The sequence below is a fragment of the Suricata suricatta genome, chromosome 9 (assembly GCF_006229205.1).
Source record: "Suricata suricatta isolate VVHF042 chromosome 9, meerkat_22Aug2017_6uvM2_HiC, whole genome shotgun sequence".
Classification (NCBI taxonomy): domain Eukaryota; kingdom Metazoa; phylum Chordata; class Mammalia; order Carnivora; family Herpestidae; genus Suricata; species Suricata suricatta.
In genome coordinates, this window is record NC_043708.1 from 119,802,709 (window position 1) to 119,828,851 (window position 26,143).

The following is a 26,143-nucleotide window of genomic DNA, read 5'->3' on the forward strand; positions in this document are numbered from 1 at the left end:
AATATGGGGGCTACTTAAATTTGATTCTAATTAACAGCGGATTACTGCCCTAAAGTAGCCTACCGAAAAGAATACAGGCTACCCAGCTAGGAGGGGAAAAATAGTCACACTGTATTGTACATAACACATTCCATTAGCTAAATGTAATACTGATCAGCTCATCATCTCTGATTCTTGGTACTCGTTCATTCATTCAGCAATCTGCCAGCAACCACGTAAACACGTAACTGACTTCAAAATCACATTAAGGCATGGATCCAGTGACCTAATCATTTAGGCGGAGGTAGCCAGACTGATACCACCCAAAGATGCGCTCTGTGGGAGACAGCGATACTGAAAGTTATGAAACCACTTAGCTGAAGAAAGACAACTTCTCATTGCATCTTTAGATACACCCAAAACAGAGACACTTGCCCAAGTGACACTGTGCATACATGGTCACTGTATTTTGGACTCACATCTAAAAGAAAAGTATGCAGTATCATTATGTACAAATGCACTCACATAAAAGTAAAACAAATAGCCTCTAAATGTAAAAATTTGCTCACCAATTCATAGGCCTAATTGTCTTATAAAATGTTATGAGACATTTCCAAAGTCTGTAAGAAAGGAGAATAAGACAAAGAGAACTGTCTGGAGGCCGGCCCAGCCTGGCAGGACCACCTCCACAGCCGGGAGTGTCAGGGCAGCCCCCACACCTCTGAGGGGCCGTAGAGGCCAGCCCCATTGTGCCTCAGCTCCCCTGTTGCCACTGGAAACATCATCAACCCTCCTCTCGTGCACACCTCCCTGTTGCTGCTGGGAACTGCACCTGTCCCCTCTCAACCCTCCCTCACCCACTGTGTCTCCTGCGCCTCTTCGGAGAACAAGGCTCCTCCCCAGCTCCCCCTGCAGCCCTCTCCAGTAGGGGAGGACGATTCTCTCAACCCTCCCCGCCCAGAGACGGATGAAGGAGTCCACCTTTCTTCCAAGCTGCTTCCAAATTACTCTCCCCTCCTTGAAAGCCCCCCATTCCTTGGAAGCCTGTGCTTGTCCTTGAGGGCACCTGCTGGCCTCCTGTCTTCTGGCTTGCTCTGCCTCGGGTCTCTACCACAATGGCACGTGACTTCAATATCTGTGAGGACACAGAGCATGCTCAGTTTCCAGACCTCCTGGCTAAGAGCTCTTTTCTCCACCTTGCTTCTGCTACCTGCATGCCACAGCTGCTCTGAACCTGTCTCCAATGCGCAGTGTCACCCTTAGTATCTTCATTTTGAACATTTCATTCACTGGCCTCCACCTCCAATCCTTCCAGCTCGCTTACAATGGCAACAATTCCCCGACTTCACCAAGACCCACCATGACCCCCTTCCCCAGCCATAAGCACATCCTGTCCCGCAGGCCTCCATGCCCTGCCTGGAGTCAACCAGCCCACCACTCATTGGGCCCACCTTCGTCACAGTATCTAGGCTGACCGCCCTGAGCCTGTGCCCACTCCCTGAATGGTACTGAAGAAAACCACAGCGCCAGACTCGTTGGCCCCTGCCCGCCCTGCAGAACTGCTCCTTCCCACCTTCACCTTCCCGGCCGCACTCGCCTTGCAAGCTTCCCCATCAGACCTCTCCCGCAGGGACAGAGGCCACGTGAGGGGCCCTCTCGGGTTCCCATCACTGCAGCCTCACCCTTGCCCACACCCCTACCCTCTCTCTGGTGCTCTGGACCCCAGGCGCTCTCATCTCCCCATGGCTTTCCGTCCCCTGGCTGTCCCCTCTTCCCTTCTGGTCAGCCTCTCCTTTTCCATCAGTTATCAGTGCTTTCAGTGCACAGCCACCCTTGTATCTGCCACCCTTAAAACAGCAGAACAGAACTGCTTGCCCTCACACCCCACTGCAGTAGCGGCTGTTTCAGCGCCAACCTCAGCCTCCCCTTCCTCCCCAGATGGCTCCTGGCATCACCATCACCTCCACACGTTCCGCCGAAGCGGCTCTTGCACAGGCCACCAGCTACACACACTTCACTAAATCTGAGGGTTCTACCTCTGGATCCACCCTTACTCAGCCCCCTAGTGACTGCAGACACATGACTGCCCCTCCTTGACACATTCTTCTATAGGCTTCCATGACACACATGCTCCAGACCCTCCCCCCACTTTCCTGACCACTCCTCCTCTCCACCTGACCTCCAAACACTGGCCGCCACGGCCCCTTCCTTCCCTTCCTCCTCAGGGGACTATTCAGCCCCTTGCCTTCCAACAGCATCCGTGTGCCGGTGACTCTGAATGCTCTCTCCAGGCTGGAATTCTTCCCTGAGCTCCTGCCAGCATGTCCAGCACCAGACATGACAGCCTCACCTGAACCGCTAGTGGCCAGCCCAAACACCGCTGCCCACCTAGCCCTGCCGTCCCCCCCACCATCTCTCTCCCAATCCCCGGTCTCGTCAAGGGTACCTCCAGCCAGGTCAGAACACCAGAGCCCTCCGTGATTCTCCCACTATATCCAGTCATAATCACAATCAAGCCTTATCTCTTATCATTCCAAAATATCTCATACATATTCACCTCCCCGCTGCTCTCACCAGTCATTCAAAACCTTCTCCTAGGCCACCAAGGTTAAGTCAGCCTTCTCGGGGCTTCCCTTGCCCCCTACTCCAAGAATCCTTTTGGAAAATGTGAAACAGATCACTCTTCTGCCGAAGCCTCTTCAAATGGCTGCCCACTGCTCAGAGAGCATGACTGAGTCTGTCCACAGGGCTTCTGAGGCTGAGTGTCCCCAGCTCTGCATTCCTGACTTCCACTTGCACTACTAGCCCTGGGGCTGTGGCCACAGAGGTCCTCCGAGTTTCTCCAACTCGGCAAGATTGCTCCTGTCTCAGGACGTATTGCATATGCTCCCTGCATGGCTGGCTCCCCCTCAATCTTGAGTCTCAATCCAAATGTTACCTCTTACCTCTCCAGGGACACTCTCTCTACAAAGCAGAACCTCCCCGGCCTGCCCCTCAATCAGCAGAGCACTTTTCCCATGCTACAATTATTCTTATTTTCTACCTCCCCCAGGAAACTATAAGCCCATGGAGGCAAAGACCCTATCTGTTCATGTTGTAACCCCACCACCTAGGCACATAATAGGTACTCAACAATCAACTCACATATACTGAATAAATGAGAAAAAAGAAAGGACAGGATAAATTATTTCAAGTACCAGGATGGCCAAAAAGATTCCTCAGATGAGGTAGCATATCACCAGGTATTATGTAATTACCATTCCTGAAGTCACTTAAACCTAATTTCACTTACATGTTAATGCCCTTTGCATGACAGAAGGAGTTTTAATTATTTTTATTATTTACAGGATATCTACTTTCTCATCAGAATCTGGGGTGGTTTATTTTTCTCCCTAGCTCCCCCACTTTTGAACTTGTCAACCATGGTTATGTCAGTCGTAGAACTAAAAAGTAACCTTGGGGCACCTGGGTGGCTCAGTCGGCTAAGCCTCCGGCTTTGGCTCAGGTCAGATCTCACGTTCGTGGGTTCTAGCCCCGCATCAGGCTCTGTGCTGACAGCTAGCTCAGAGCCTGGAGCCTACTTCCGGTTCTGTGTCTCCTCTCTCTGCTCCTCCCCCCATCATGCTCTGTCTCTCTCTGTATCAAAAATAAATAAAACATTTAAAAAAATTAAAAAAAAAAGGACTAAAAAGTAATCTCCCTTAGATATACCAGTAATAAGAGCAATTATAATACTAAGACCTACTAAACAATCCCAGGACCAGCAACAAGCACTTCACATGTACTTGAAATTAACACAGATGTGGGAGAGTACACTACTATTCTCCCTGTTCACAGATGAAGAAACTGAGGCAAAGAGTGGTTTCACAGGTCATTAGAACAGAGGGACTGTAACTTAGCTTCAGCATACACAGTCTCACGAAAGAGAACAGCCACAAGTCACTAAAACAGAAAAGGTAAAAGACATGGGACAACTCAAACCAGGGTAAGGAAAGATGCTTGTTAGAAGATTTTATTCCAAACAAGCACAAACAAGACAGTGAGCTTCCTGAGAGCTAAACAAACTGGGCTCGAATCAGTTTATATTGATGCTGCTTTGACTCAGTAATTTCAGTACGCTATTTTAAAAAAATTTTTTAAACATTTATTTTGAGAGAGAGAAAGCACAAGCAGGGGAGGGGCAGAGGGGGGGGAAGAGAGAGAATACCAAGCATAGCCAGATGTAGGGCTCAAACTCACTAACCGTGAGATCATGACCTGAGCTGAAATCAAGAGTCAGATGCTAAACTAACTGAACCACCCAAGTGCCCCTCAATAAGTTACTTTTTATTTTTTATTTATTTTTTTAAATTTTTTTAACGTTTATTTATTTTTGAGAGACAGAGAGAGACAGAGCATGAGCAGGGGAGGGGCAAAGAGAGAGAGATACAGACTCTGAAGCAGGCTACAAGCTCTAAGCTGGCAGCATGGATCCTGATGCGGGGCTTGAACTCATGGACCACGAGATCATGACCTGAGCTGAAGTCGGAGGCTTAACCGACTGAGCCTCCCAGGCGCCCCAATACGTTATTTTTTAAAGAACACATTAGACAACACATAATGGACTCTCCTGCAATCAAAGATCAGAATCAATTTCATTTACATTTGAGTCACAAATCTTAAGTCAAGAATCAGAGTGCCATTTTAGGAATTTGAATTAATTTTTCTTGTAAGTGATGGGTTTGCTTTTTTTGTTTTAAAGGAAACCTAAGTATATTTTTCCTCTAAGACCTATACCACTCTTTACCAAAATCTTCTTTGGCCAGTTAAACCAGACATTCACTGAGTCCATGTACCAAAATACATTCGTGACCATTTCTAATCTATCACTCGTGTGATTCAAGTATACAGTACACAAGCCAGTATTCACTTTATCTGAAGCATTAGTACATGAAAACATTCACCTTCAGCCTTGTTCGTACCAACAAGACATTCACAAGGCAGGCTTGTTCAAATGTCTGTATTTACAAAATGTGTCCTGCCAAAGCTATCTGGGAATGTAAGCCAGGGCAAATTTTCTAACTTAAAACTAATTGGTTTTGGCAACTTTAATCTAAGCATGTTTCCACAGTCTCCTTAAGTTCTTAGAAACGTATACAAGTAGGATAGAAGGGTTACAAAAAACAAAAAATTTCAAAACCTGTTTTGGCTATGGACTTCTGTTTCTACTGTAACTGGGAAGTAATAATAATAAAACCATTTACATATATTCAGTCACACAGCTATTATAATGAGTTTACATCATCTTACCTGATGAGATCATCTCTATCTTGGAAGATTTGGGTTTTCCGATTGATGGCGTACCTAGGAAACTCCATTCGGCCAAGATTGACCAAAAGCACAGTAGAAAGCTGTCCCTGACCGCCACAGGCAGCTTCTTCGTCTTCCACAGAGTCCGTCAGTGAAAACAGCAGCAAGACCCGGGAAAACACAGCTCGGGGGCCTTTACAGACTCTCAGTGACTGCCCTGCCAAATCTTTAGCTCTGAAAAATATACAACATAGAAACACGTCTGGTATTTTTAAAAGCATTTGGATGTTAGATTTTACAAAGTATTCTTATAAATTTATTCATTTTTTAATAAATTTTTAAAAGTTTATTTATTTTGAGAGAGAGGGAGCACACACCTGTGGAAGGGGCAGAGAAAATTGCAGAGAGAGACTCTGCACTGATAGTGCGGTGGCTGACATGTGGCTCAAACTCATTGAGATCATGACCTGAGCTGAAATCCAAAGTCGGATGCCTAACCAACTGAGCCACCCAGGAGCCCCTACAAATTACTTTTAGATCAAATAAAGATAAGTGGCATTGATTATTCTAATCCTGAAGCAAATCCACCACTTCCAGCTGTGTGACTCAGGAGCAGAGCCTAATCTCTCTGGGTCTCAGAGCCTACCTAGGGACATGGTGAAGATTAAATGAAATGTTATCTCCTAATAGTTTTACACATGGTTTGGCTCAATAAAAGAGTAATATAAGGTTTATGCTGGTCGTGAATGTGTGAAATACCAGGAAAACTCATAAAAGTATTACCTATTTGACATGAGCAATTTTCATTTCTTGACAAGTGACAATTCAGATGAAATAATATTTATTTAAAATGTCATCATTGGGGTGCTTGGCTAGCTTAGTTATCAGAGCAAATCTTGATTTTGGGGTTGTGAGTCTGAGCCCCATGTTAGACACAGAGATTACTTAATAAAAATTTTTAAAAAATGTCATTATCACAAGCTATTGGTTAGGCAGCGTGGTTTCATGCACCAAGAAGCGGTACCAAGATTCGGTGCTGCTCTGTGATGTGCAAAGTGGTCCAGAGGCATCTCCACTCCCGGGTAACCTCAGTGTAAATTCGGGTTGATTCTGATGCCTGGTTGCCTGAATTAAATTCAGGGCCACATGGGCCCTCTAGCTCTCGTAACTTGGATATCATCTAGAACGTGTTTCTCAGGGCACCCGGGTGGCTCAGTTGGTGCCATCTGACTTTCAATTTCGGCTCAGGTCATGATCTCATGGTTGATAGTATCGAGCCTTGCGTCAGGCTCCATGCTGATAGTGCTGAGCCTGCTTGGGATTCTTTCTCTCCCTCTCTCTCTGCCCCTCCCACATGCACACACACCCTCTCTCTCTCTCTCAGAATAAGTAAATAAACATTAAAAAAAATAATAAGACCGCATTTCTTAGACTTGGTACTACTGAGATCTGGGAAGGGCCGTCCTTTCCTGGGGAAGAAGGTGCCGTTAGAGGAGGGTATTCATTACAGGATACTCAGCAGCATCACTCGCCTCACTAAATGCCAGCAGTACCTACTTCCATCTTCCATCGTGATAATCAAAAATACCTCCAGATATTACCAGATATCGCTGGAGAGCAAAGTAACCCCCAATTGAGAACCACTGGCCTCATGGAAGACCTCACTTTCCTCTCCATCCCAGAAGCTATTAACCTAAAAAAGGTGCTGCTCCTTTAGGGGTGTTGTAGAAATCAGTGCCACCATCAGAGACATGGGTGGACAGGGGTGAGATTCCTATCACACCACTGTTTAACTGAGAATCACTCATCTACAGAGACTGATAAAAAGGGTCCCATTCCTCCATCTCCATTCAGAGTCAAGGGATGCAGTTGGCCAAGTCTCTGAGTTCAGAAGGAACCATTAAACATGGTAAAATGAACAGTGATTATCTACTGGGATTAAGAAAGTATAAATAATGTGTTTTTTTCTGTTTCTTCGTGGTAACAGGAGAGTAAGATAACAAGACAGTGTCCTCACATGGGGCTGCCAGAGACAAATTCCAGAGTGAAGCTCTACAACAAAATGAAGAAATAAAGTATGGTCTTGAAGGACAGTGATTTAGTACAACTAAAATAGCCTTGAGAATCTTATGCTCCTACAAGTTCAAAGTTAGGGATAAAAAAAAGTTAACCTTATTTCTTTTATTTCTGTTCATATGATTTGTGCTTATACTGAGAGAGGGCTGCTTGCTAAGTTTAATGTCCACTTACTTATAAAATATTATATAAGGTTAACATAAAATAATAAATACAATTATAGAAAGGACTTAGAAGGCAGGATACAAAATCAATGTGCAGAAATCTGCTGCATTTTTGTATAACAATAATGAAGCAACAGAAAGAAATTAAGAAAACAACCTCATTTACAGAGGTTCCAAAAATAACAAGGTACCTAGGAATAAACCTAAACAACGTGGTGAAAGACCTGTACTCTGAAAACCATCAAACACTGTTAAAGAAATTGAAGAGACATTCCATGTTCATGGATTAGAAGAACAAATATTATTAAAAGTCTGTAGTAACCAAAGCAATCTACACATTTAATGCAATTCCTGCCAAAGTACCAAGAGCATTTTTCACAAAACTAAAAGAAACAAGCCTAGAAGACTCCAAACAAGCCAAAGCAATCTTGAAAAAGAAAAGCAAAGCTGGAGGCATCACAATTGCAGAGATCGAGTTATATTCCAAAGCTGCAGTGATCAGTAATCTCTATACCCAATGTGGGGCTCAAACAGCCCCAAAATAAGAGTCCCGTGCTCTACCAGTTGAGCCAGCCAGGCACTCACAAACCCATAGTAATCAAAACAGTATGGCGCTGGCACAAAAACAGACCAACACAGATCAACGGAACAGAACAGAAAATCCAGAAATAAACCTACAATGATATGGCCAATTCTTCTTTGACAAAGCAGGAAAGAATATCCAATGGCAAAAAGTCTCTTCAACAAATGGTGCTGGGAAAACTGGACAGCAACACGCAAAAGAATAAAAAATAAGACCACTTCCTTATACCATACATGAAAATAAATTCAAAACAGATTAAAGACCCAAATGTGAGTCAGGAAACCATAAAAACCTTAGAGGAGACAGACAGTAACCTCTTTGACATTGGCTGTAGCAACCTCTTACTAGTTATGTCTCCTGAGGCAAGAGTAACAAAAGCAAAAATAAACTACTGGACTACATCAAAATAAAAAACTTCTGCACAGCAAAAGAAATAATCAACAAAACTAAAAGACAATCTATGGAATGGGAAAGGTGTTTGCAAATGTCCTATCAAATAGTTAGAACCCAAAATCTATAAAGAATGTACAAAACTCAACACCCCAAAAATAAATAATCCAATTTAAAAATGAACAGAAGACATGAACAGACATTTCACCAAAGACGTCCAGATGGCCAACAGACACATGAAAAGATGCTCATCATCACTTACCATTAGGGAAATGCAAATCAAAACTACAATGAGGGCGCCTGGATGGCTCAGTTGGTTGTGTCCAACTTTTAGTTTCAGCTCAGGTCATGATCTCACAGTTTTGTGAGTTCAAGCCCCACATCAGGCTCTGTGCTGACAGCGTGGAGCCTGCTTAGTATTCTCTCTCTCTCTCTCTCTCTCTCTCTCTCTCTCTCTGCCCCTCCCTTACTCTCTAAAAATAAGTAAATACACTGAAAAACAGAACTAGATTGAGATCCAGCAACTGCACTACTAGGTATCTACTCAAAGAATACAAAAATACTAGTTCGACAGGATATATGTACCCGGATATTTACTGAGGCATTATTACAACAGCCAACTTATGGAAGCAGCCCAAGTGTCCATCAACTGACAAATGAATAAAGATGTGGTGTGCGCATATGATGGCATATTATTCAGCCATAAAAAAGAATGAAATCTTGCCATTTGCAACACTGTGGATGGAGCCAGAGAGTATAATGATAAGTGAAATAATTCACCCAGAGAAGACAAATACCATATCATTTCACACATATGTAGAATTTAAGAAATAAAACAAACAAGCAAAGGGGAAAAAAAGACAGGGAGGGACAAATCAGGAAACAAGACTCTTAATTACAGAGAACATACTGATGGTTACCAGAAAGAAGGGAAGTATGGGGATGGGTTAATATGGGATGGGGATTACGGAGGGCACTTGTGAGGAGCCCCCCGGGGTGCTGGTGTTGTATAGAAATGTTGAATCACTATATTGTACACCTGAAACCAATATAATATTGTGTTAACTAACTGGAATTAAAATAAAACTTTTTAAAAAGTTAAAAAGAAAGAATTTAGAAGAGATTTAACAAGGGACGCCTGGGTGGCTCAGTCGGTTAAGCGTCTGACTTCAACTCGGGTTATGATCTCACAGCTCATGAGTTCAAGACCCACAGGTCAGAGTCTGGAGCCTGCTTCAGATTCTGTGTCTCTGCTTCTCTTTGCCACTCCCCCACTCTCTCTCTCTCTCTCTCTCTCTCTCTCACACACACACACACACACACACACTCTCTCTCTCTCTCTCTCCCTCTCTCTAAAAAATAAACATTAAAAAAAATTTTTAACAAAAAAAAAGATATTTAACATACCAACCATGAGGATTATATCATCTTAAAGCCAATTAGCTCTAAATATACAACTTAAATATTTATTAAAATATATAATATTGGGGTGCCTGGGTCACTCAGTTGGTTAACCGGCCGACTTTGGCTCAGGTCATGATCTCACAGTCTGTGGGTTTGAGTCCCGCATCGGACTCTGTGCTGACAGCTCGGAGCCTAGAACCTGCTTCTAATTCTTTCTCTCTCTCTCTCTGCCCTTACCCCACTCCTGCATTGTCCCACTCTCTGTCTCTCAAGATTAAATAGATATTTTTTAAAAAGATTCAGCACAAACTTTTGAAGTGCTAGGAGTAACAACTTTCTTAGCAATGCATGCCTTGCTCATACCTATGTTTTATAAAAGATTAGTATTATAGTATGTTCCCAACTTAGAGGAGTTCTTCAAAACCTTCAAAACAAAGATGAGCTCTGGGCAGTTAATAGTTGAAAGTTATCTGTGCACAAGCTCATGTATATCTGTGTGTGTATTCAGATACACACAACATATATATTATACAAAATAAATAACACTGACACTGTTTTAAAGTATTTTCAATTGCATCACTCACTTCATCCTCAACAATCCCAGAACAGTGGACTTTCAGACTAAAGTCACTATAGTGCATTTTATAGATAATGTGAGCAGAAGAAATAACTTCTCAAAGTTTTCACATTTTTCCTCAAACTGAAACAGTTCAAAGCTAAAGAGGGGTGCCTGGGTGGCTCAGTTGGTTAAGCATCAAACCCTTGATTTCAGCTCAGGTTATGATCTCATACTTCATGATATCAAGCCCATGTTGCCTTCTGTGCTGGCAATGTGGAGCCTGCTTGGGATTCTCTCTCCCTCTCTCTCTGTCTCTGCCCCTCCCCCACTCGTGCTCGCCTGTTCTCTCCCTCTCTCAAAATAAATTAACATTTAAAAAATGCAAAAGAAACAAAACGTTTTTAGCAAATTTTATGTCTAAGCTCAAGAATAGTTGTGTATTTAGACCGACAGATTACACTTCAATAAAAAGTTGGCTAAAATAAACATTTGACTGAATAGTTTACCCTTGAATCCCATAGGAATAGTAGCTAAAACTGCATTTGTCTTGAATAATAAAATACTAGAATTTACCAAAGGCCTATTACCTCCTGATTTTTCTTGATCTTAGAAATTCCTTTTTTTTTAAATTTTTTTTAATGTTTTATTTATTTTTTATACAGAAAGACAGAGCATGAGGGGGACGGGGCAGAGAGAGAAGGAGACACAGAACCGGAAGCAGGCTCCAGGCTCTGAGCTAGCTGTCAGCACAGAGCCTGACGCGGGGCTCGAACCCACGAATGTGAGATCTGACCTGAGCCAAAGTCGGACGCTTAACCGACTGAGCCACCCAGGCGCCCCAGATCTTAGAAATGTCTTGGTCCAACTATAGTACTACAAGAATTATAAATAATAAACCCAGAAAGAATCTAGGCTATCATAATAAGCCTTGTAATACTCTTTTGACTTCTCAAGCTAACTGCAACTGAACAAGTAATTATAGTTTGAAAAAAAATGTACTGTTATCATAAGTTAGTATGTGCTATCAACATCTTAAATGTTTTTACTGTTACAACACTCAACAAAACCTTTTTAAAATCACGGCCCCAATTCCAGACTGGTTCTTGCCCCAAGTGCAGACTGAAGGCTGTTTGGCCAACTTGAGAAAGGCATCCACAAGCTGCTGTTTCTGTCCATTGGGATTCCCCAAGTGGAAGGTCTTGGCCAGGGTTTTTAGTTCAGGAGCAGAAAGCAGTTCAAGCACTTCAGAGAGTTCTTGCAACTCAGACTCTGAAATGGATTTAAAAAAAAAAAATGTTAAACATAGTTTTAAGGAATTTTACTATTCTTTAGCTCTATTTACTTTAAGAAGAATGAAATTTAGTTACATACAAATATAATGAAATTCTACTGCAGAAATTGTAGTTAGTTTGCCAAAGCGATTACTGCAGAATACGGAGGAGCACTTGGGCGGCTCAGTTGGTTAAGCGTCCGGCTCCTGATTTCCGCTCAGATCATGATCTCAGAGTTTGTGAAGCTCTGTGCTGACAGCCTGAAGCCTGCTTGAGATTCTCTCTCGCCTCCTCTCGGTCCCTCCCTTTCCCATCCCTTGTACACATGCACACCTGCTCTCTCTCAAACTAAATAAATAACACACACAAAAAAGAAGATGGACAATAGATACCTCATAAAAGCTATAAATTAACAGAATTTCTCACTAAAAAAACAAAGGAAAATCTGAATAAAATAAAGACATATGGAGAGCCATTAGGACTTGCACATTCTCCTTAAAAACGCACTGGTGTATTTGCTCTCGGATTACAAAAGCTTCAACTGGACCTCTCCCAAAGCTGACCATGAGCTCTCTTCCCTCCCCACAGGCCTCTTCGTGGGTTCCCTCACTCAACATACATGGACATGTCTGCCCTCATAGGCCCCTGACACCATCCTAGACCCAGGATGCATCTAAATCAGACCCGACTGGTACCTGCCTCCGAGGCATTTACAGCGTAGGGCAGAGCCTTTTTCCTCCAGCAGGCACTTAGTGGGTGTACACTGCCTGCCGAGTAATCTTCTGTGGCCCTGGGCGCACCACAAGGAACAAACCAAGTCCTGGCCCACAAGGAGCTCAGCTCCTAGCATAATCAGCAAGTATGTATGTCAGGTGGGGATAACCGTCATCAAGAAAAATCAAACTGGCTACGGCAAAGTGAACATAGCAGGGAGCCTGGCTATACACACCAGGTGGTCAGGCAAATGTCTGATGAGGTGACAGCACAGCTGGATGAAATGAGCCGTGTGGCAACAAGAGAGGAGCGCACTCAGCATGCTGAAGAACCCTGAGGAGAGCTCTATGGTGTGACAGAGCCGGAGGGGTGGCCAGAGCCAGGTCCCACAGGCTTGAGCAGATTCGAGGGCAAGATTCAGACTTGATTGAGTGCAATGGTGAGCCATTGGGGTTCTGATTTTGTTGCTTACAGGAAGTCAAGGCTCATCGGCAATGGTCACCTGTCATGCCTGTTAAACTTGTGGATTTATGAATCTGCATCAAATCATCCGGGTGGGGACAGGGGCTCCCAGGTGACCCTATGGCTCTGATGTGTGGGAAGCAGTGCCCCAAGGAGGTCCCCAAGTCCCCAAGTCCCACTGCCTAATCCTTTATATTCAAGCCTCTTCACTGAGCCTCTCTGCCTTTCACCCAGGCCTGCCGCATCACCTAATTTCACTTCACTAACTGCTCTCCACTACAAACTGCCACACAGAAATCACCCAGCTCTGGCTTGATTTGCTCATTTCAGTCTACACTGTCAGCAACTACCCAGACTCACATTCTTCCTCCACCTACGTTTCCAGTGCGGCACTGCATTCAGTACAGGTAGGTGCTTAATGAATGCTACTAACAAGACAACCACAGTTATCTAATAGTCACAGGCTTAAATCAATGAACTTCTGAGGCAATCAACTTATTAACTATAAGAGCTGCATATATATGGGGGGAGATGAAGCTTTTAGAGGTAATATTAACTTCAAGCAAACCAGCTTTATTCTATCACAAAGATGAGGCATCAGAATGAATCAGATTCTTGCTGGAAGGTGAGAGCTGGGAAGGGATGAGTTTCTTCAGTAGCCCACGGCTACCTATCTATCCAGAGGGGACTTTATCATCCTAAATATGAAACAGCCAAGAAAACAACAGGTAGTCTTCACCCAGGCTAAGAATGGCTTTAACATGAATAATCTGTTGTCCTAAGATTAAAAATTCAATTAAAAAAAATCACCATTTACCAGGCACCAACCAGAAGATGCCACCACACTCATATTACCATCATTCTGCAGGAACTTAGTTATTCATGTCATAATTTCATTTTACACTTCCTTCGACTAATCATACCTGTCTGCAGAAAGCCTGCTTGCTGCAATTCTCCAATCACAGGTGTTAAATCAGAGGCAATCTCTTCATATTCCAATTTATTCATCTTAATCCAGCCAAATTTACGTTGAAAAAGTCTTACATATAACTTCTGACCACTAGCTGCAAGAAAAATAATGAAAAAGATGATCTCTCTTCTCAAAACATACAAACATTCACTTTTTAAAATTGAGTACAACATATTCTATTAGAAATATTTTTGTGCTTACTCAGCTGACCACCCAAGAACAACCTTTTCTTCCTTTGGAAGATACAATTTATTTCATATAGAAGTCCCCATGGGTCTCCTTGTGTGCCTATCACCTTAGGACAGTAAGAACATCCAAGATGGGCCCAGCTCTGCCACTTCTCAATTATACAAATCTAGGAACCTTATCGAGACTCCATTTTCTCTTCTGTTAAAAAAGTAGGAGAGGGGCGGGGGTAGGCAATGACACCTTCTTCCCAAAGTTACTGAAAAGATTAAACAAGATGAGGCATTCGATGACTAGTGTATAAACAACTAAAAAGTTCCAAAGCTGGTCATGGTTATTGGCCATTGTCAAACTTCTAAGAACAAGGCTTCCCATTGTCTAGCCACTAACATTTTTATTCCATCAGAGAAGCCCTACCCAGAATTCCACTTACTGTGTTCCCTTTCAGCTTAATATGCATGTCGGCTGAAAAGAATCAGATTTTTCAAAATACATCTAGAGTTGATAAGGTAGCCATCTCTAACTTGATGATCTTGGCCAAGTTATTTAATTAACCTGGTCAGTTTTCCTGTTACCTGGATTATCTTCAAATTTCTGCTGATTCTAAAATGGTGTAACTGTATCTTCAATTTCTTCCCCCCTCTTTTCTGGAAAGAGGCAAACTCAATGAGCAGTACTTATTTTCACACAGAGACATTGCAAATGATTCTCTGTGGGGAGCCATATACAAGGATCTGCAGAAACTTCGTTCTGGAAACTATTCATACTTCTCAGTTATACAGGAGCACAGAGCCACGGACTACTCAGACGTTCACATGAACACAAGCAGCACCCAACCAAAGACCTGCGACTTCCGTGGACGGAAGAGTCAATGTGGTGTCATTTATGCCCATATTCCGGTGAAGACAGCAAACGCAGATACGGAGGCTGTGAGGATAATTAATGCAACTGTGCCTAGAGAAGTATCACTCACGTGTTAAAGCACTACAAAGAATACTGTAATTCCATTCTGTGGATTTAAAACAAAAACCCTTCTCTTGAATATTCCTGGTAATGTTTAAGATTTTTTTTTTAAACTCTACTGAAGAGTCAAACCTGAATACAAATTATGAGAGGTCAGGGTAGCCCCCAAGTAAGCTTTTCCTACCTCAGAAGAGAGTCAGTTCCATAAAGCCATCAAGGCCCTTTGGATTAGCAATGCAACAAGGGTGGCTTTTGCTTCAAATCTGCACTATTGGCTCAGGGCCACCACTGGCTGGCAAGGAACTGAGGCATAGACCATTATTTTTAAATGCGCCAATTTAGCCTGAAAGTTTCCAATTCCTCCACACCCTGACCTTAAAAGGCAGAGGCAAAAAACCTAAAATTGGAGGAAAAAATAGGCCTTAATATACTTTGGTTTGTTCTTTCCTGTATTTTACTTCCTTTTTGATTTTTGAGAAAATTGTGTGTAAAAACAATAAAGCAACCTAAATGAAGCTTGATTACATGCTCAAAAGCAAAGAATACTAAGTCACAAAGTTATTTTTCTTAACCTGGAAAAGCCTGTTTTACAACCACCAACCATACATATAAAGGAAAAACAAATGCTTCCATTGTAACCAAAGTACAGTGTGTAAGGATGATACTGCAGAAGCAGACATCACCGGACACAAAAATCTCTTTTTTCATGTATGTTCTTCTCAAACCTTGTGGCTGGCCCATTCCCAGGAGTATTCCCAGAGGACTCATAGAACCACACTGACTCCTTGTGGCCATTAGGTTACTGCCCAAATCAGGGCAGGAAACAGAAAACAAAAACTCAGAAGCATATGAGTTTGAGATACCTGATAATTGATAAAATTTAGTTACAATTCCCCTCTCATGTTCATCAAAGAGCATCCTATCTTCTTCATTTTCAAATACAGCTTTCAGCACCACAAGGAAACTCCGAAGGTAGTAAGGATGACTTGGTGGTCCTGTAATTGTTTTACCGGGAACATCACAGCTTGATCCTTGCTCCACAGGAATTCTGCAAGTGATTTCATTCTTTAAGTCACTGCCACCTTCCAGAGGAAGGTCCTGGATGTTATGCCCTTTAGAATCATCGCATGTAGAACTATAAGACTTTGCCTCCTGATTTGACAACTGTGTTTTAGCTTCTGAAGCAACAGTCACTTTGACTTCTTCACAACTACCTGCCTCACATTTTTCAACATCTTTACCATCTACTCCTTTGATACTCCCCCACTTTGCAAGACTGTCCTCTGTAGTAGACTTCAATGTATTCCCAAGAGTTAAATCTGGTGTAAATAACACAGCAGCATTATCTGAGAAGGCAGGGGTAAGGGGTGATCTCTCATATTCCTGGGCAACCTTTTGGCTTTCAGCTTCCATTATTTTAGTACCTTCTACAGTATGTTCAGGAGTACTCTGTTCCTTAAGAGAATCACAGGCAAACACATTCTCCTTTTGAGAACTGTTCTCCAAAATTTGATCCTTGTCCTCGACCTCTGAACAGTTATCAACCGGTGTCCTAACCACTGCGGATGAGGAACTCTGTGGATTCTTATTGGCAAGTTCCTCATGCTTATCTATTGCTCTTTTAGCCTCTGTGTATCTTCTGGACAATTTAGATGACAGGCTTCCCAAAGTAATGACTTTCACATTATGATGTCTCAGCTTATCTTGATTTTTGCACCCCAAGTCATCATTATTTTTAAAGTAGGGGCTGGTCTGCTGTTTTATGCCCATTTTTGCTGAATCACTTTGTTTAGGGGTTAAACTTATCTTTGAGGGTGACAACTTTTCTGGAGTTACATCTTCTAAGACAATATTGGTTAAATCTACTGTGGGCACATTTGAATTCGTTAAGCCAACATGCCTCTGATCAACCGGAGTGAGGTCATCATTCTTAGCACACTTTTCATCAAGATGCCGGTTTAAGTCATATCTCTGCACCATTTTACTACAAACGGGGCAGGCAAGTTTAGCAGGCGGTACGTTGTTAAAAAATGAAATAATAGAGTTACATTCTCTTTTTTTAGTTTTACTGGTTGATAAACTGCGAGGTCTTTTCTTCGCAGGAGATTTCCCTTCTGACATCATGAGTATTAGAAACAGTGGGTGTTTGCAGTAATAAAACCCAGGATATCACTGGGGGGAAACGGCAATGGTTTACTTTTACTTCTCTGTCTTGAAATCATACAAAGTGGGATTCTATTTGGCTTCATGTTTTTCGTTTAGTCCGTTTCTTCTTCCTAAAAAATAAAACACATGGGGATTAAAGCATTTTAATGAATTCAACAACAAAGTGGAAAACAGTAAAACGTGCAATGGCAGTATTTCTTGAGATAAGGAAAATCCTGGGCTTGGGACAGAACACCGAAGGCTCTACTCCCAGCTCTATACGCAATCTCCGTGGGACCCTTACCGGTAAAATGACGGAGTGGGGCTCCGCAGGGATAGTTTCTAAGACTTCTTAAGATCTGAAATTACCCATTTTTTTAAAAAGGGAAAATTTGACCATTCCAGATCCCCTTTGAAAACCACTGCATCAGTAGCTGTTTCCGGGCCAGAGAATGCCTATGTGTGCGATCCCCAGAGTCACTCCGTCCTCAGTGCCCTGCACGGACAAATCCCACCAAGTCACGGACACCTGTCAATACGCATGGGTCCCCAGTGCAGCTCCGGCCACCGCACCTCTGGGGCTCCGGGGAGGACGGTCCCACTGGGGCTGCGGGCGCGCACGTGGGACGCACACCTGGGCTCCGCCACGGCGGCCGCCCTGCCGCCCTCCTTCGCCCTTCCTCCCTTCTCCCGCTCGCCTCTAGCCGCCCGCGCTCTCCCCTCGGGCCCGCAGCGGCTGCCCGACAGTCCGCTAGCCGCCCCACCGGGCTCCGCGCGTCCAGGCATTCCCAGCCGATCCCCGCGTCCCGGCTCGCCACAGGCCAGGCAAGTGGAGGCCCGAGTGATCGATCCCTCTTTCCTTCCAGGTTAAAGGCTCCTGCATCCGGAGTGACCGAGACTGGCCGAGCGGTCCAGGGAGGCCCGGGCACCTGCTCGCTCCACGCCTGGAGACCTCTGCACGTGCACTCGGCGGGATCCCTGGCCTCAGTCGGTGGGAAGGTTGTCCGTGGGGGGCGCACTCAGTGTCAGAGCGAAGCGGCCTCCTGGGAGCAGATGCAGCCCGGGGCTCCACCGACCTGGCGCCCCCGAGTCTGCGCGCTGGGCTCAGCCGCGCGCGCCGGGCCTTCCCAAAGATGTGCTGCTCCCCGCTTTCCTAGATATGAAAACCTCGAGAGCAAAGGAACAAGAAAACGTAGTCAAATAGTTAGGAGACAGTGAATTTGTGGTGTTCGTTACTTCCGTTTTTCATATGGTTTAATTTTAATTGTGAAGTCATGCAGTTTGATATATAATAATAGCTGTTTAACAGCGGACATTTGTGACGGAAACAAAGTGTATCACGCAACTCTTCAGCACGATTACCAGCTGGTTCCAGCATCCCCATGAATGTAAGCTTTCTGAGCACAGGGACACTTTGACCGGTGTGGCCCTTTACCGTGCTTACCACAGTGGCCAGCACTGTGTAATTACTCCGTAAATACATATCGAGTGAATGCATGGATAAATGAACAAGCCAAAGAGAAAAGGGACACGAATAGGGAATTCATCAACAAATATGTATTGAGTGCCTGCTCAAAATATGGCAGTGAACAGAAATAAGGAATGGGGGCAGGGGAAATCCCTGCCTTCATGGAGAATATATTCTGGTGGAGAAAGACAAAAAAAATAAGAGAGAGTACTTCGAAGAAAAAACTGGGAATATAAGGGTGAGGACAGAGAGGAGAATTACAATATGAAAGAGTGGTAAGGAAAGGCTTCACGGAAAAGGGAATCTGAGCAGACTTAAAGGAAATGAGGCTGTGAATACTTGAGAGAAGAGAATTGTAGGCAGATGAAATAGCCCAGCTTCTCCCTGAGGTAGAAGCTTGCCTTGGCAAAACGCCAAGAAGGCCCAGCCAACTCACTAGAGCAGAAGCGAAGTGAGAGGTAGCAGAGAGAGGGCAAATCATGTAGGGTAATAAACATTTTCTGTAAAGGGCCAGGTAGTGAATATTTTAGGCTTTGCTGACCATAGGATCTCTGGTCACATGCTGTTGTAGTGTAAAAGCAGCCATAGACAATATGTAACATGAGAGTGTGTGGCTGTGTTCCAATAAAACTTTATTTACAAATAGCTGACCAGGTTTGGCCTCTGGCTATAGTCTGCTGACCTTTAATAAAAGGCCTTGCTGGTCATATGGATCTTAGCATTTACTTTGAGTGATAGGAACCATTCTTCATGTTGTGTTAAAGGCATAGATGATGGGAGCAGGAAGTGAAAGCACGAGTGGAAGCCGGGAACACAAAAAGCTAATGAAGTAATGCAAGGAGAGATGATAGTGGCTTGGGTCGGAGAGCTAGTGTTGCAATTGATAGAAATAGCGAGATTCTGGATACATTTGGTAGGTAGAGCCAACAAACAATTTGTTCATGGGAAAGAATGTAAAGTATGAGGGAAGGAAAAATCTTTGTCTATCAACTAGAAGGATGGAGAGGAATAAATCAAGAGTTCAGTTTCAAACATGTGTCTTAGTCCACTCAGGCCACTTACAGACAGGATGACGTATAAATAATAGAAATTTATTACTCACATTTCGATTGGCTAGAAGTCCAAGATCAGGGTACCACCATGGTCAGGTGCTTCTTCTGGATCCCAGGCTTCTTGTTGTACCTCACATGGTGGAAGGGGTTAGGGAGTCCTGTAGGGTCGGTTTTATAAGAATGCTCATCCCATTCATGAGAACTCTAGTCTCTGACACAATCACTTCCCAAAGGCCCCATCTCCTTACACCATTACATTGGAGTTTGGAATTTCAACATGAATTTGGGGGTAGGGGAGGACGGGCAGACACAAGTGTTCAGACCATGGCAATGTGTAAGTTTGAAATGCCAATTAGACATCATTGTGGATGAAAAGACACTTGGATTTACCAATTAAATCAGATCAAGAAATAAAAAATTGGGAGTCATCAGGGCTTATACAGTATTAATATATGGCACCAAGGAGTGACTACAAATAGAGAAAACGTCAAGAAGACTTGGGGCACCCAGATGACTCAGTTGGTTAAACTGCTGATTCTTGGTTTCTGCTCAGGTCATGATCTCACAGTTCATGAGTTAGAGCCCTGCATTGGGCTCCTCACTTGATAGCACAAGATCCTGCTTGGGAGTCCTTCTCTCCCTCTCTCTCTGCCCCTCCCTCTCCCTCTCAAAATAAATACATAAACCTTTTAAGAAATCTATAAAAGTTCAGGAAGACTTAACACTGAAATAGAAAGAGGGGAGATGAGACTGAGCCAGCAAAGGACTCTGAGAAGTTACCAGTGAGGAAGAAGGAAAACAGTTGGCAGAAAACCAAGTGAATGATGTGTGTTGAGAATTGGGGGGTACCAGATGCAGCTAGAATGGAAGCAGATGAATGTTGAGAACAATCATTATATATAGCAATGTGGAAGGCATTTGGTAACTTTGACAAAGGCTAGTGGTGTGGAATAGTGAAATGATTGAATAGGATTCTGGAAAGAATGGGGAGACGGGATTTGGAGACAATGCAGGAACCCATTCAGAACCCCAGAGTTGGTATGAAGATTTTTTTTTTTTGAGAGAGAGAGACAGCATGAGTAGGGGAGGGTCAGAGAGAGAGGGAGTCACAGAATCTGAAGCAGGCTCCAGGCTCTGAGCTAGTTTTCAGCACAGAGCCTGACTCAGGGCTCAAACCCACAAACTGTGAGATCATGACCTAAGCCGAAGCCAGACGTTTAACCGACTGAGCCACCCAGGCGCCCCTTGAAGATTCTTTTAAGCTGAAGACGTCAGCAGATACAGAAAGAAGCCTTCCTGGAACTTCCCTTATCTGACTACAAGAGACTTCTAGGAAGTAAGTCTGCCATAAGGAGGGGTAGACAGAGGTGGACTTATTACCAGGAAGGAGACCTAGAGTATATCTACTATAAATTTTCTCCCCAGGGAAATCTCATGGCCATGAACATAGAAAAACCACTCACACCTGCATGAACAAGCATTATCACAAACTTCCTTATCTCCCATTTGTTCTTCTAGAATCGGAGGTGCTTTTCCCTCAAAGGCCTTTGAAAACTACCTGCTTCTTTTTTCCTACTAACTTTAACCATTTATCAAACTACTTCTTTTGTAAGCTCCCATATGAATAACTTTTCCTTTCAATCTTCTTTTGTCAGTTTAATTCACAGGCTCCCAGACAATAAACCTAAGAAGGCAGAGGAAAAGTTTTTCCTCTCCAACAACAGTAAATGTAGAGGTTTTGTAGTGAAGGAGAACAGAGAGGTATAGCAGAGCTAAAGGGGTAGGTGAGGTTGAGTTTTGTTTATTTAATATGGAAAAATAACAATGTGTTATATGCTGATAGGAACTTTTAGGTCGAGTAAAATCTGAAGCAGGAGAGACAGGAGACTTGCTGGTGGAATATTCCTAGGTAGATGAGGGGATAGGATACAGGTCACAAGGGAAGCGGTTGGCCAAGTAATGAAATAGCACAGCACAACAAAATCCCCAAGTATTTATGAGAATACAATAAATCCAGCACCCAATACAGTAAATGTTTTAGGGTACTGAGGAAAATCTGACTATTCAATAAATGGTTTTTAAAAATTTTTTTTAAATTTTTTATTTATTCTTGAGAGACACAGAGAGAGCATGAATGGGGAGGGGCAGAGAGAGAAGGAGACACAGCATCTGAAGCAGGGTCCAGGCTCTGAGCTGGCAGCACAGAGCCTGACGTGGGGCTCGAACCCACAGACTGTGAGATCATGACCTGAGCCGAAGCCAGACACTTAACTGACTGAGCCACCCAGGTGTCCTAATAAATGGTTTTTGAGAATGGGTTGCCCATGCGGAAAAATGAAATTAGAGCCCTATCTCACACCAAATAAATACACAGATTAAGTTTTGAAGCAAAACTTCAAAACTTTGAGAATACAGGCATTCCTCAGAGATATGGGTTTGGTTCCAGACCACTAAAATAAAGTGACTATCACAATAAAGCAAATCAAATTATTTTTTTTGATTCCTTGGTGCATATAAAAATTATGTTTACATGACTCTGCAGTCTATTAAGTGTGCAACAGCATTATGTCTGAGAAAAACATGTAAAACCTTAATTTAAAAGTACTTGGGGCACCCGGGTGGCGCAGTCAGGTAAGCGTCCAACTTTGGCTCAGGTCATGATCTTGCGGTTCGTGAGTTCGAGCCCCATGTCAGGTTCTGTGCTGACAGCTCAGGACCTGGAGCCTGCTTCAGATTTTGTGTCTCCCTCTCTCTCTGCCCCTCCCCCACTCGTGCTCTGTCTCTGTCAAAAATAAATAAACATTTAAAATGTTAAAAAAATATACTGCTGGGGCACCTGGGTGGTTCAGTCAGTTAAGTGTCTGACTCTTGATTTTGGGCTCAGGTAATGGTCTCACGGTTTGTGAAATGGACCCCTGTGTCGGGTTCTGTGTTGACAGCGTGGAGCCTACTCAGATTCTCTCTCTCTCTCTCTCTCTCTCTCTCTCTCTCTCTCTCTCACTGCCCCTTCCTCACTTGCACAATCTCTCTCTCAAAATAAATAAACATTAAAAAAATATTTTTTAAAATGCTAGCCATCATCTGATCTTTCAGCAAGTCATAATCACTGATCACAGATAACCATAACAAATACAATAATGAAAAAGTTTGAAATATTGTGAAAATTACCAAAATGTGATCCAGAGACATGAAATGAGCAAATGCTATAGACTTGCTCAACACAAGGCTGCCACAAACCTTCAATTTGTAAAAGAAGAAAGAAATACCACAGTTTCTGCAAAGTGCAATAAAGTGAAGTGCAGTAACATGAGATATGCCTGAATAGCAGACAATTGTATTATCTTGAAGGTATTATAGGATTCCTTAAATAAGAGAAAAACTGCTACTGTGAAGTAAGAGATTGAATAATATGGCTATAATTAAACTAAGAACTTTCTAATAACAGTCATTTCTATTTCTAGTAATGGCTGTGTAGCTTATATTTGATTAAGCTAAAATATTGCATATCACACGTATTAACAACAAAATTATAAACAATATAAAAATTACAGAAACAAATGTTTGGTGACAATTCTAAATGAATTATAAGCAATTGTAAAGTATAAAAAAATAAACCAGTCTATTTGAAACAACTGGAGAATGACCAAAAGTAGGCTGAAACTGGAGGGGTACTAGCAAAAATAATAATAATCCACTGTTGGATTTTAACATGCCTAGATGAATTAAAGATTATAATAATAGGAAAAAGAATGAGAGTGTAAATGTAACTATATTGCTGCAAAGGTCTTACATCTTATACAAAGTGGTAAAATATTAATTCTAAGTAGACTGTTTAAAAGAATTGTAGTGTTTATTTATTTTTGAGAGACAGAGAGAGACAGAGTGCAAGGAGGTGAGGGGCAGAGAAAGAGGGAGACACAAAATCTGAAGCAGGCTTGCACAGAGCCCGTCACAGGGCTTGAACTCACAAGCTGTGTGCGAAATCATGACCTGAACCTAAGTCAACTACCCAACCCACGGAACCACCCAGGCACCCCTCTAAGTAGACTATTTTAAGTTAAGGATGCATATTGTAATTCCTAAACAACTGAAATTAGTGCAATGTAGAGTTAATACATTAAGGGAGAAATTCAAATACATATTAACATATTTTATTTAAAAAGAAAAAAAGGGGCTCCTGGGTGGCTCAGTCGGTTGAGCATCTTGACTTCGGCTCGGGTCATGATCTCACTGCTTGTGAGTTTGAGTCCTGTGTCAGGCTCTGTGCTGACAGCTCAGAGCCTGGAACCTGCTTCAGTTTCTTATGTCTCTGTCTCTTTCTGCCCCTCCCCCACTAGTTCGCGTTGGTCCGCGCTCTCTCTCTGTCTCAAAAATAAATTAAACATTAAAAAAATAAAAAACAGAAAAAGAGGAAGAGAGAATAAAATTAGAAGATACAAAGAGGTGGGTGCCTGGGTGGCCCAGTCAGTTAAGCATCTGACTTTGGCTCAGGTCATGGTCTTGATCATGAGTTCAAGGCTTGCGTCAGGCTCTGTGCTGACAGCTCAGAGCCTGGAGGCTGCTGTGACACCCTCTCTCTCTGCCCCTTCCCCACCCACAATCTGTCTCTCAAAAAAAGTAAATGTTTTAAAAAAAGGGAGACAAAGAGAAAAAAATAGCAACATGGTAAAACTAAACACAATCAAACCAGTAATTACATTAACTGTGCATGGACTAAAAGCTCCAATTAAAGATAGAATTTGTCAGCTTAGACTTAAAAAGCAGTTCCTAACTACATGACATATAAGAGACACAGGTAACTGGAAAGTAAGAGAATTGGAAAAGATACATTATACAAACAATAATCAAAAGAGCCATAGTATTATATTGAAAGTAGACTTCAAGAAAGAGAGTATTACCAATATCACCAGTCTGGGTGACTCAGTCGGTTAAGTGTCTGACTTCGGCTCAGGTCACGATCTTGCAGTTCATGAGTTTGAACCCCACTTTGGGCTCTGTGCTGACAGCTCAGAGCCTGGATTCTGCTTAGGATTCTGTCTCCCTCTCTTTTCCTCTTGCCTGCTCATGCTCTGTCTCTCTCTCTCTCTCAAAAATAATCATATTTAAAAAAATATTTTTAAAAAGTTTTTTTAAACCTTAAAAAAACAATATTACCAAAGAAAAAGAGGTTATTTTATAGTAAAAGAGTCAACTCATAGGCTACCTGGGTGGCTCAGTGGGTTGAGTGACCTACTCTTGATCTCGGCTCAGGTTATGATCTCATGGTTTGTAAGTTTGAGCCTGGCAATGGGCTCTGTGCTGACAGCTCAGAGCCTGGAGCCTGCTTCAGATTCTGTGTCTCCTCTCTGTCTCTGCTCCTCCCCAACTCATGCTCTGTCTCTCTTTCTCTCTCAAAAATAAGTAAACATTAAAAAAAAAAAAAAGATGGGACACCTGGGTGACTCAGTCAGTTAAGTGACTGACTTCAGCTCAGGTCATGATCTCACAGTCTGTGGGTTTGAGCCCCACATCGGGCTCTGTGCTGAGACCTGGAGCCTACTTTGGATTCTGTGCCTCCCTCTCTGTCTCTGCTCCTCCCCCACTCATGCTTTGTCTCTCTCAAAAATAAATAAACATTAAAAACATTTTTAATAAAAAAGAAGGCTATTTAAAAAAAGGTCAACTCATGAGAAAGACAAAAAAAAATCATAAATGAGTATGTACCTGATGGTAGGACTTCAAAATACATGAAGCAAAACTGATACAATTAAAGGAAGAAATAGAAAGTCCACAATCATAATTAGAGATTTGATATGCTTTTAAAAAATGCTTCTCTAATTTTAGAACTAGACAAAAAAATCAGTAAGGATAACTGAAGAAAAATATTAAGGCTTTGGACTAACTGAAATACAGAACACTACAGTTAACAACTGTAGAACATATATTTTTTTCTTTTCCCAGTGGTATAAGTTCACTAATTCTGAAGCTACGTGTATATTCTAGGCTTGAGTAAATGAATAAATATATTGAAGGTAATGGGAGCAAGAATTCTCACCGTGGGAAAAAGCAAAAAGCAATGCCAATGTGGAAAGAGTGAATACTAGAATATGATCTGCAGGGGTATTCGATTAGAATGAGAGGTTTGGGCATGAATTCATGAGCAGAATCCACACACACACACACAACTACCATTTCTCCTAGCTCTGGTGAGTGGGCTGAGTAGCAATAAGCACACTCATTGTGCTCATCTTTGTTTTAAAATACCAGCCTCCACTAAGAGGAAGCAGGGTTCTGTGGGGAAATGACCAATTTCAGGGAAAAGACAGGATACGCCTGGGAGATTTGGTAGCATCTGAAAATGGGGAAGTGCTCAGAGAATAAGAGGAACTTATCAGAACTCAGAAATCAGCTTAACGGGCCTTCCCCAGAACAAGCCAGGGACAACTGGAGAATCGAAATTCACCACAAAGGATTACAAAGCATTGAATA

At 42.7% G+C, this 26,143-nt stretch overlaps 1 protein-coding gene across 11 annotated transcripts in view; it reads right to left on the bottom strand.

Annotated features, from left to right (window-relative positions):
• The window catches only part of FAN1 (FANCD2 and FANCI associated nuclease 1), a 32,811-nt gene extending 14,899 nt beyond the window's left edge, over positions 1 to 17,912 (bottom strand). For 8 of the 11 annotated variants that reach the window (XR_003913031.1, XM_029950998.1, XM_029950994.1 and 5 more), the window contains exons 1-5: positions 17,460 to 17,912; positions 15,874 to 17,286; positions 13,815 to 13,955; positions 11,512 to 11,713; positions 5,269 to 5,502 (exon numbers count right to left, since the gene is read on the bottom strand). Coding sequence is in view for 10 of the 11 variants with exons in the window: in XM_029950998.1 (XP_029806858.1) it covers positions 5,269 to 5,502; positions 11,512 to 11,713; positions 13,815 to 13,955; positions 15,874 to 17,134 (1,838 nt within the window). In the remaining variant the exon portion in view is untranslated. The remainder of the gene's footprint in view (positions 1 to 5,268; positions 5,503 to 11,511; positions 11,714 to 13,814; positions 13,956 to 15,873; positions 17,287 to 17,459) is intronic. The other 3 variants (XM_029950996.1, XM_029950997.1, XM_029950995.1) reach the window with 3 other exon arrangements.
• Positions 17,913 to 26,143: the final 8,231 nt, after the last annotated feature.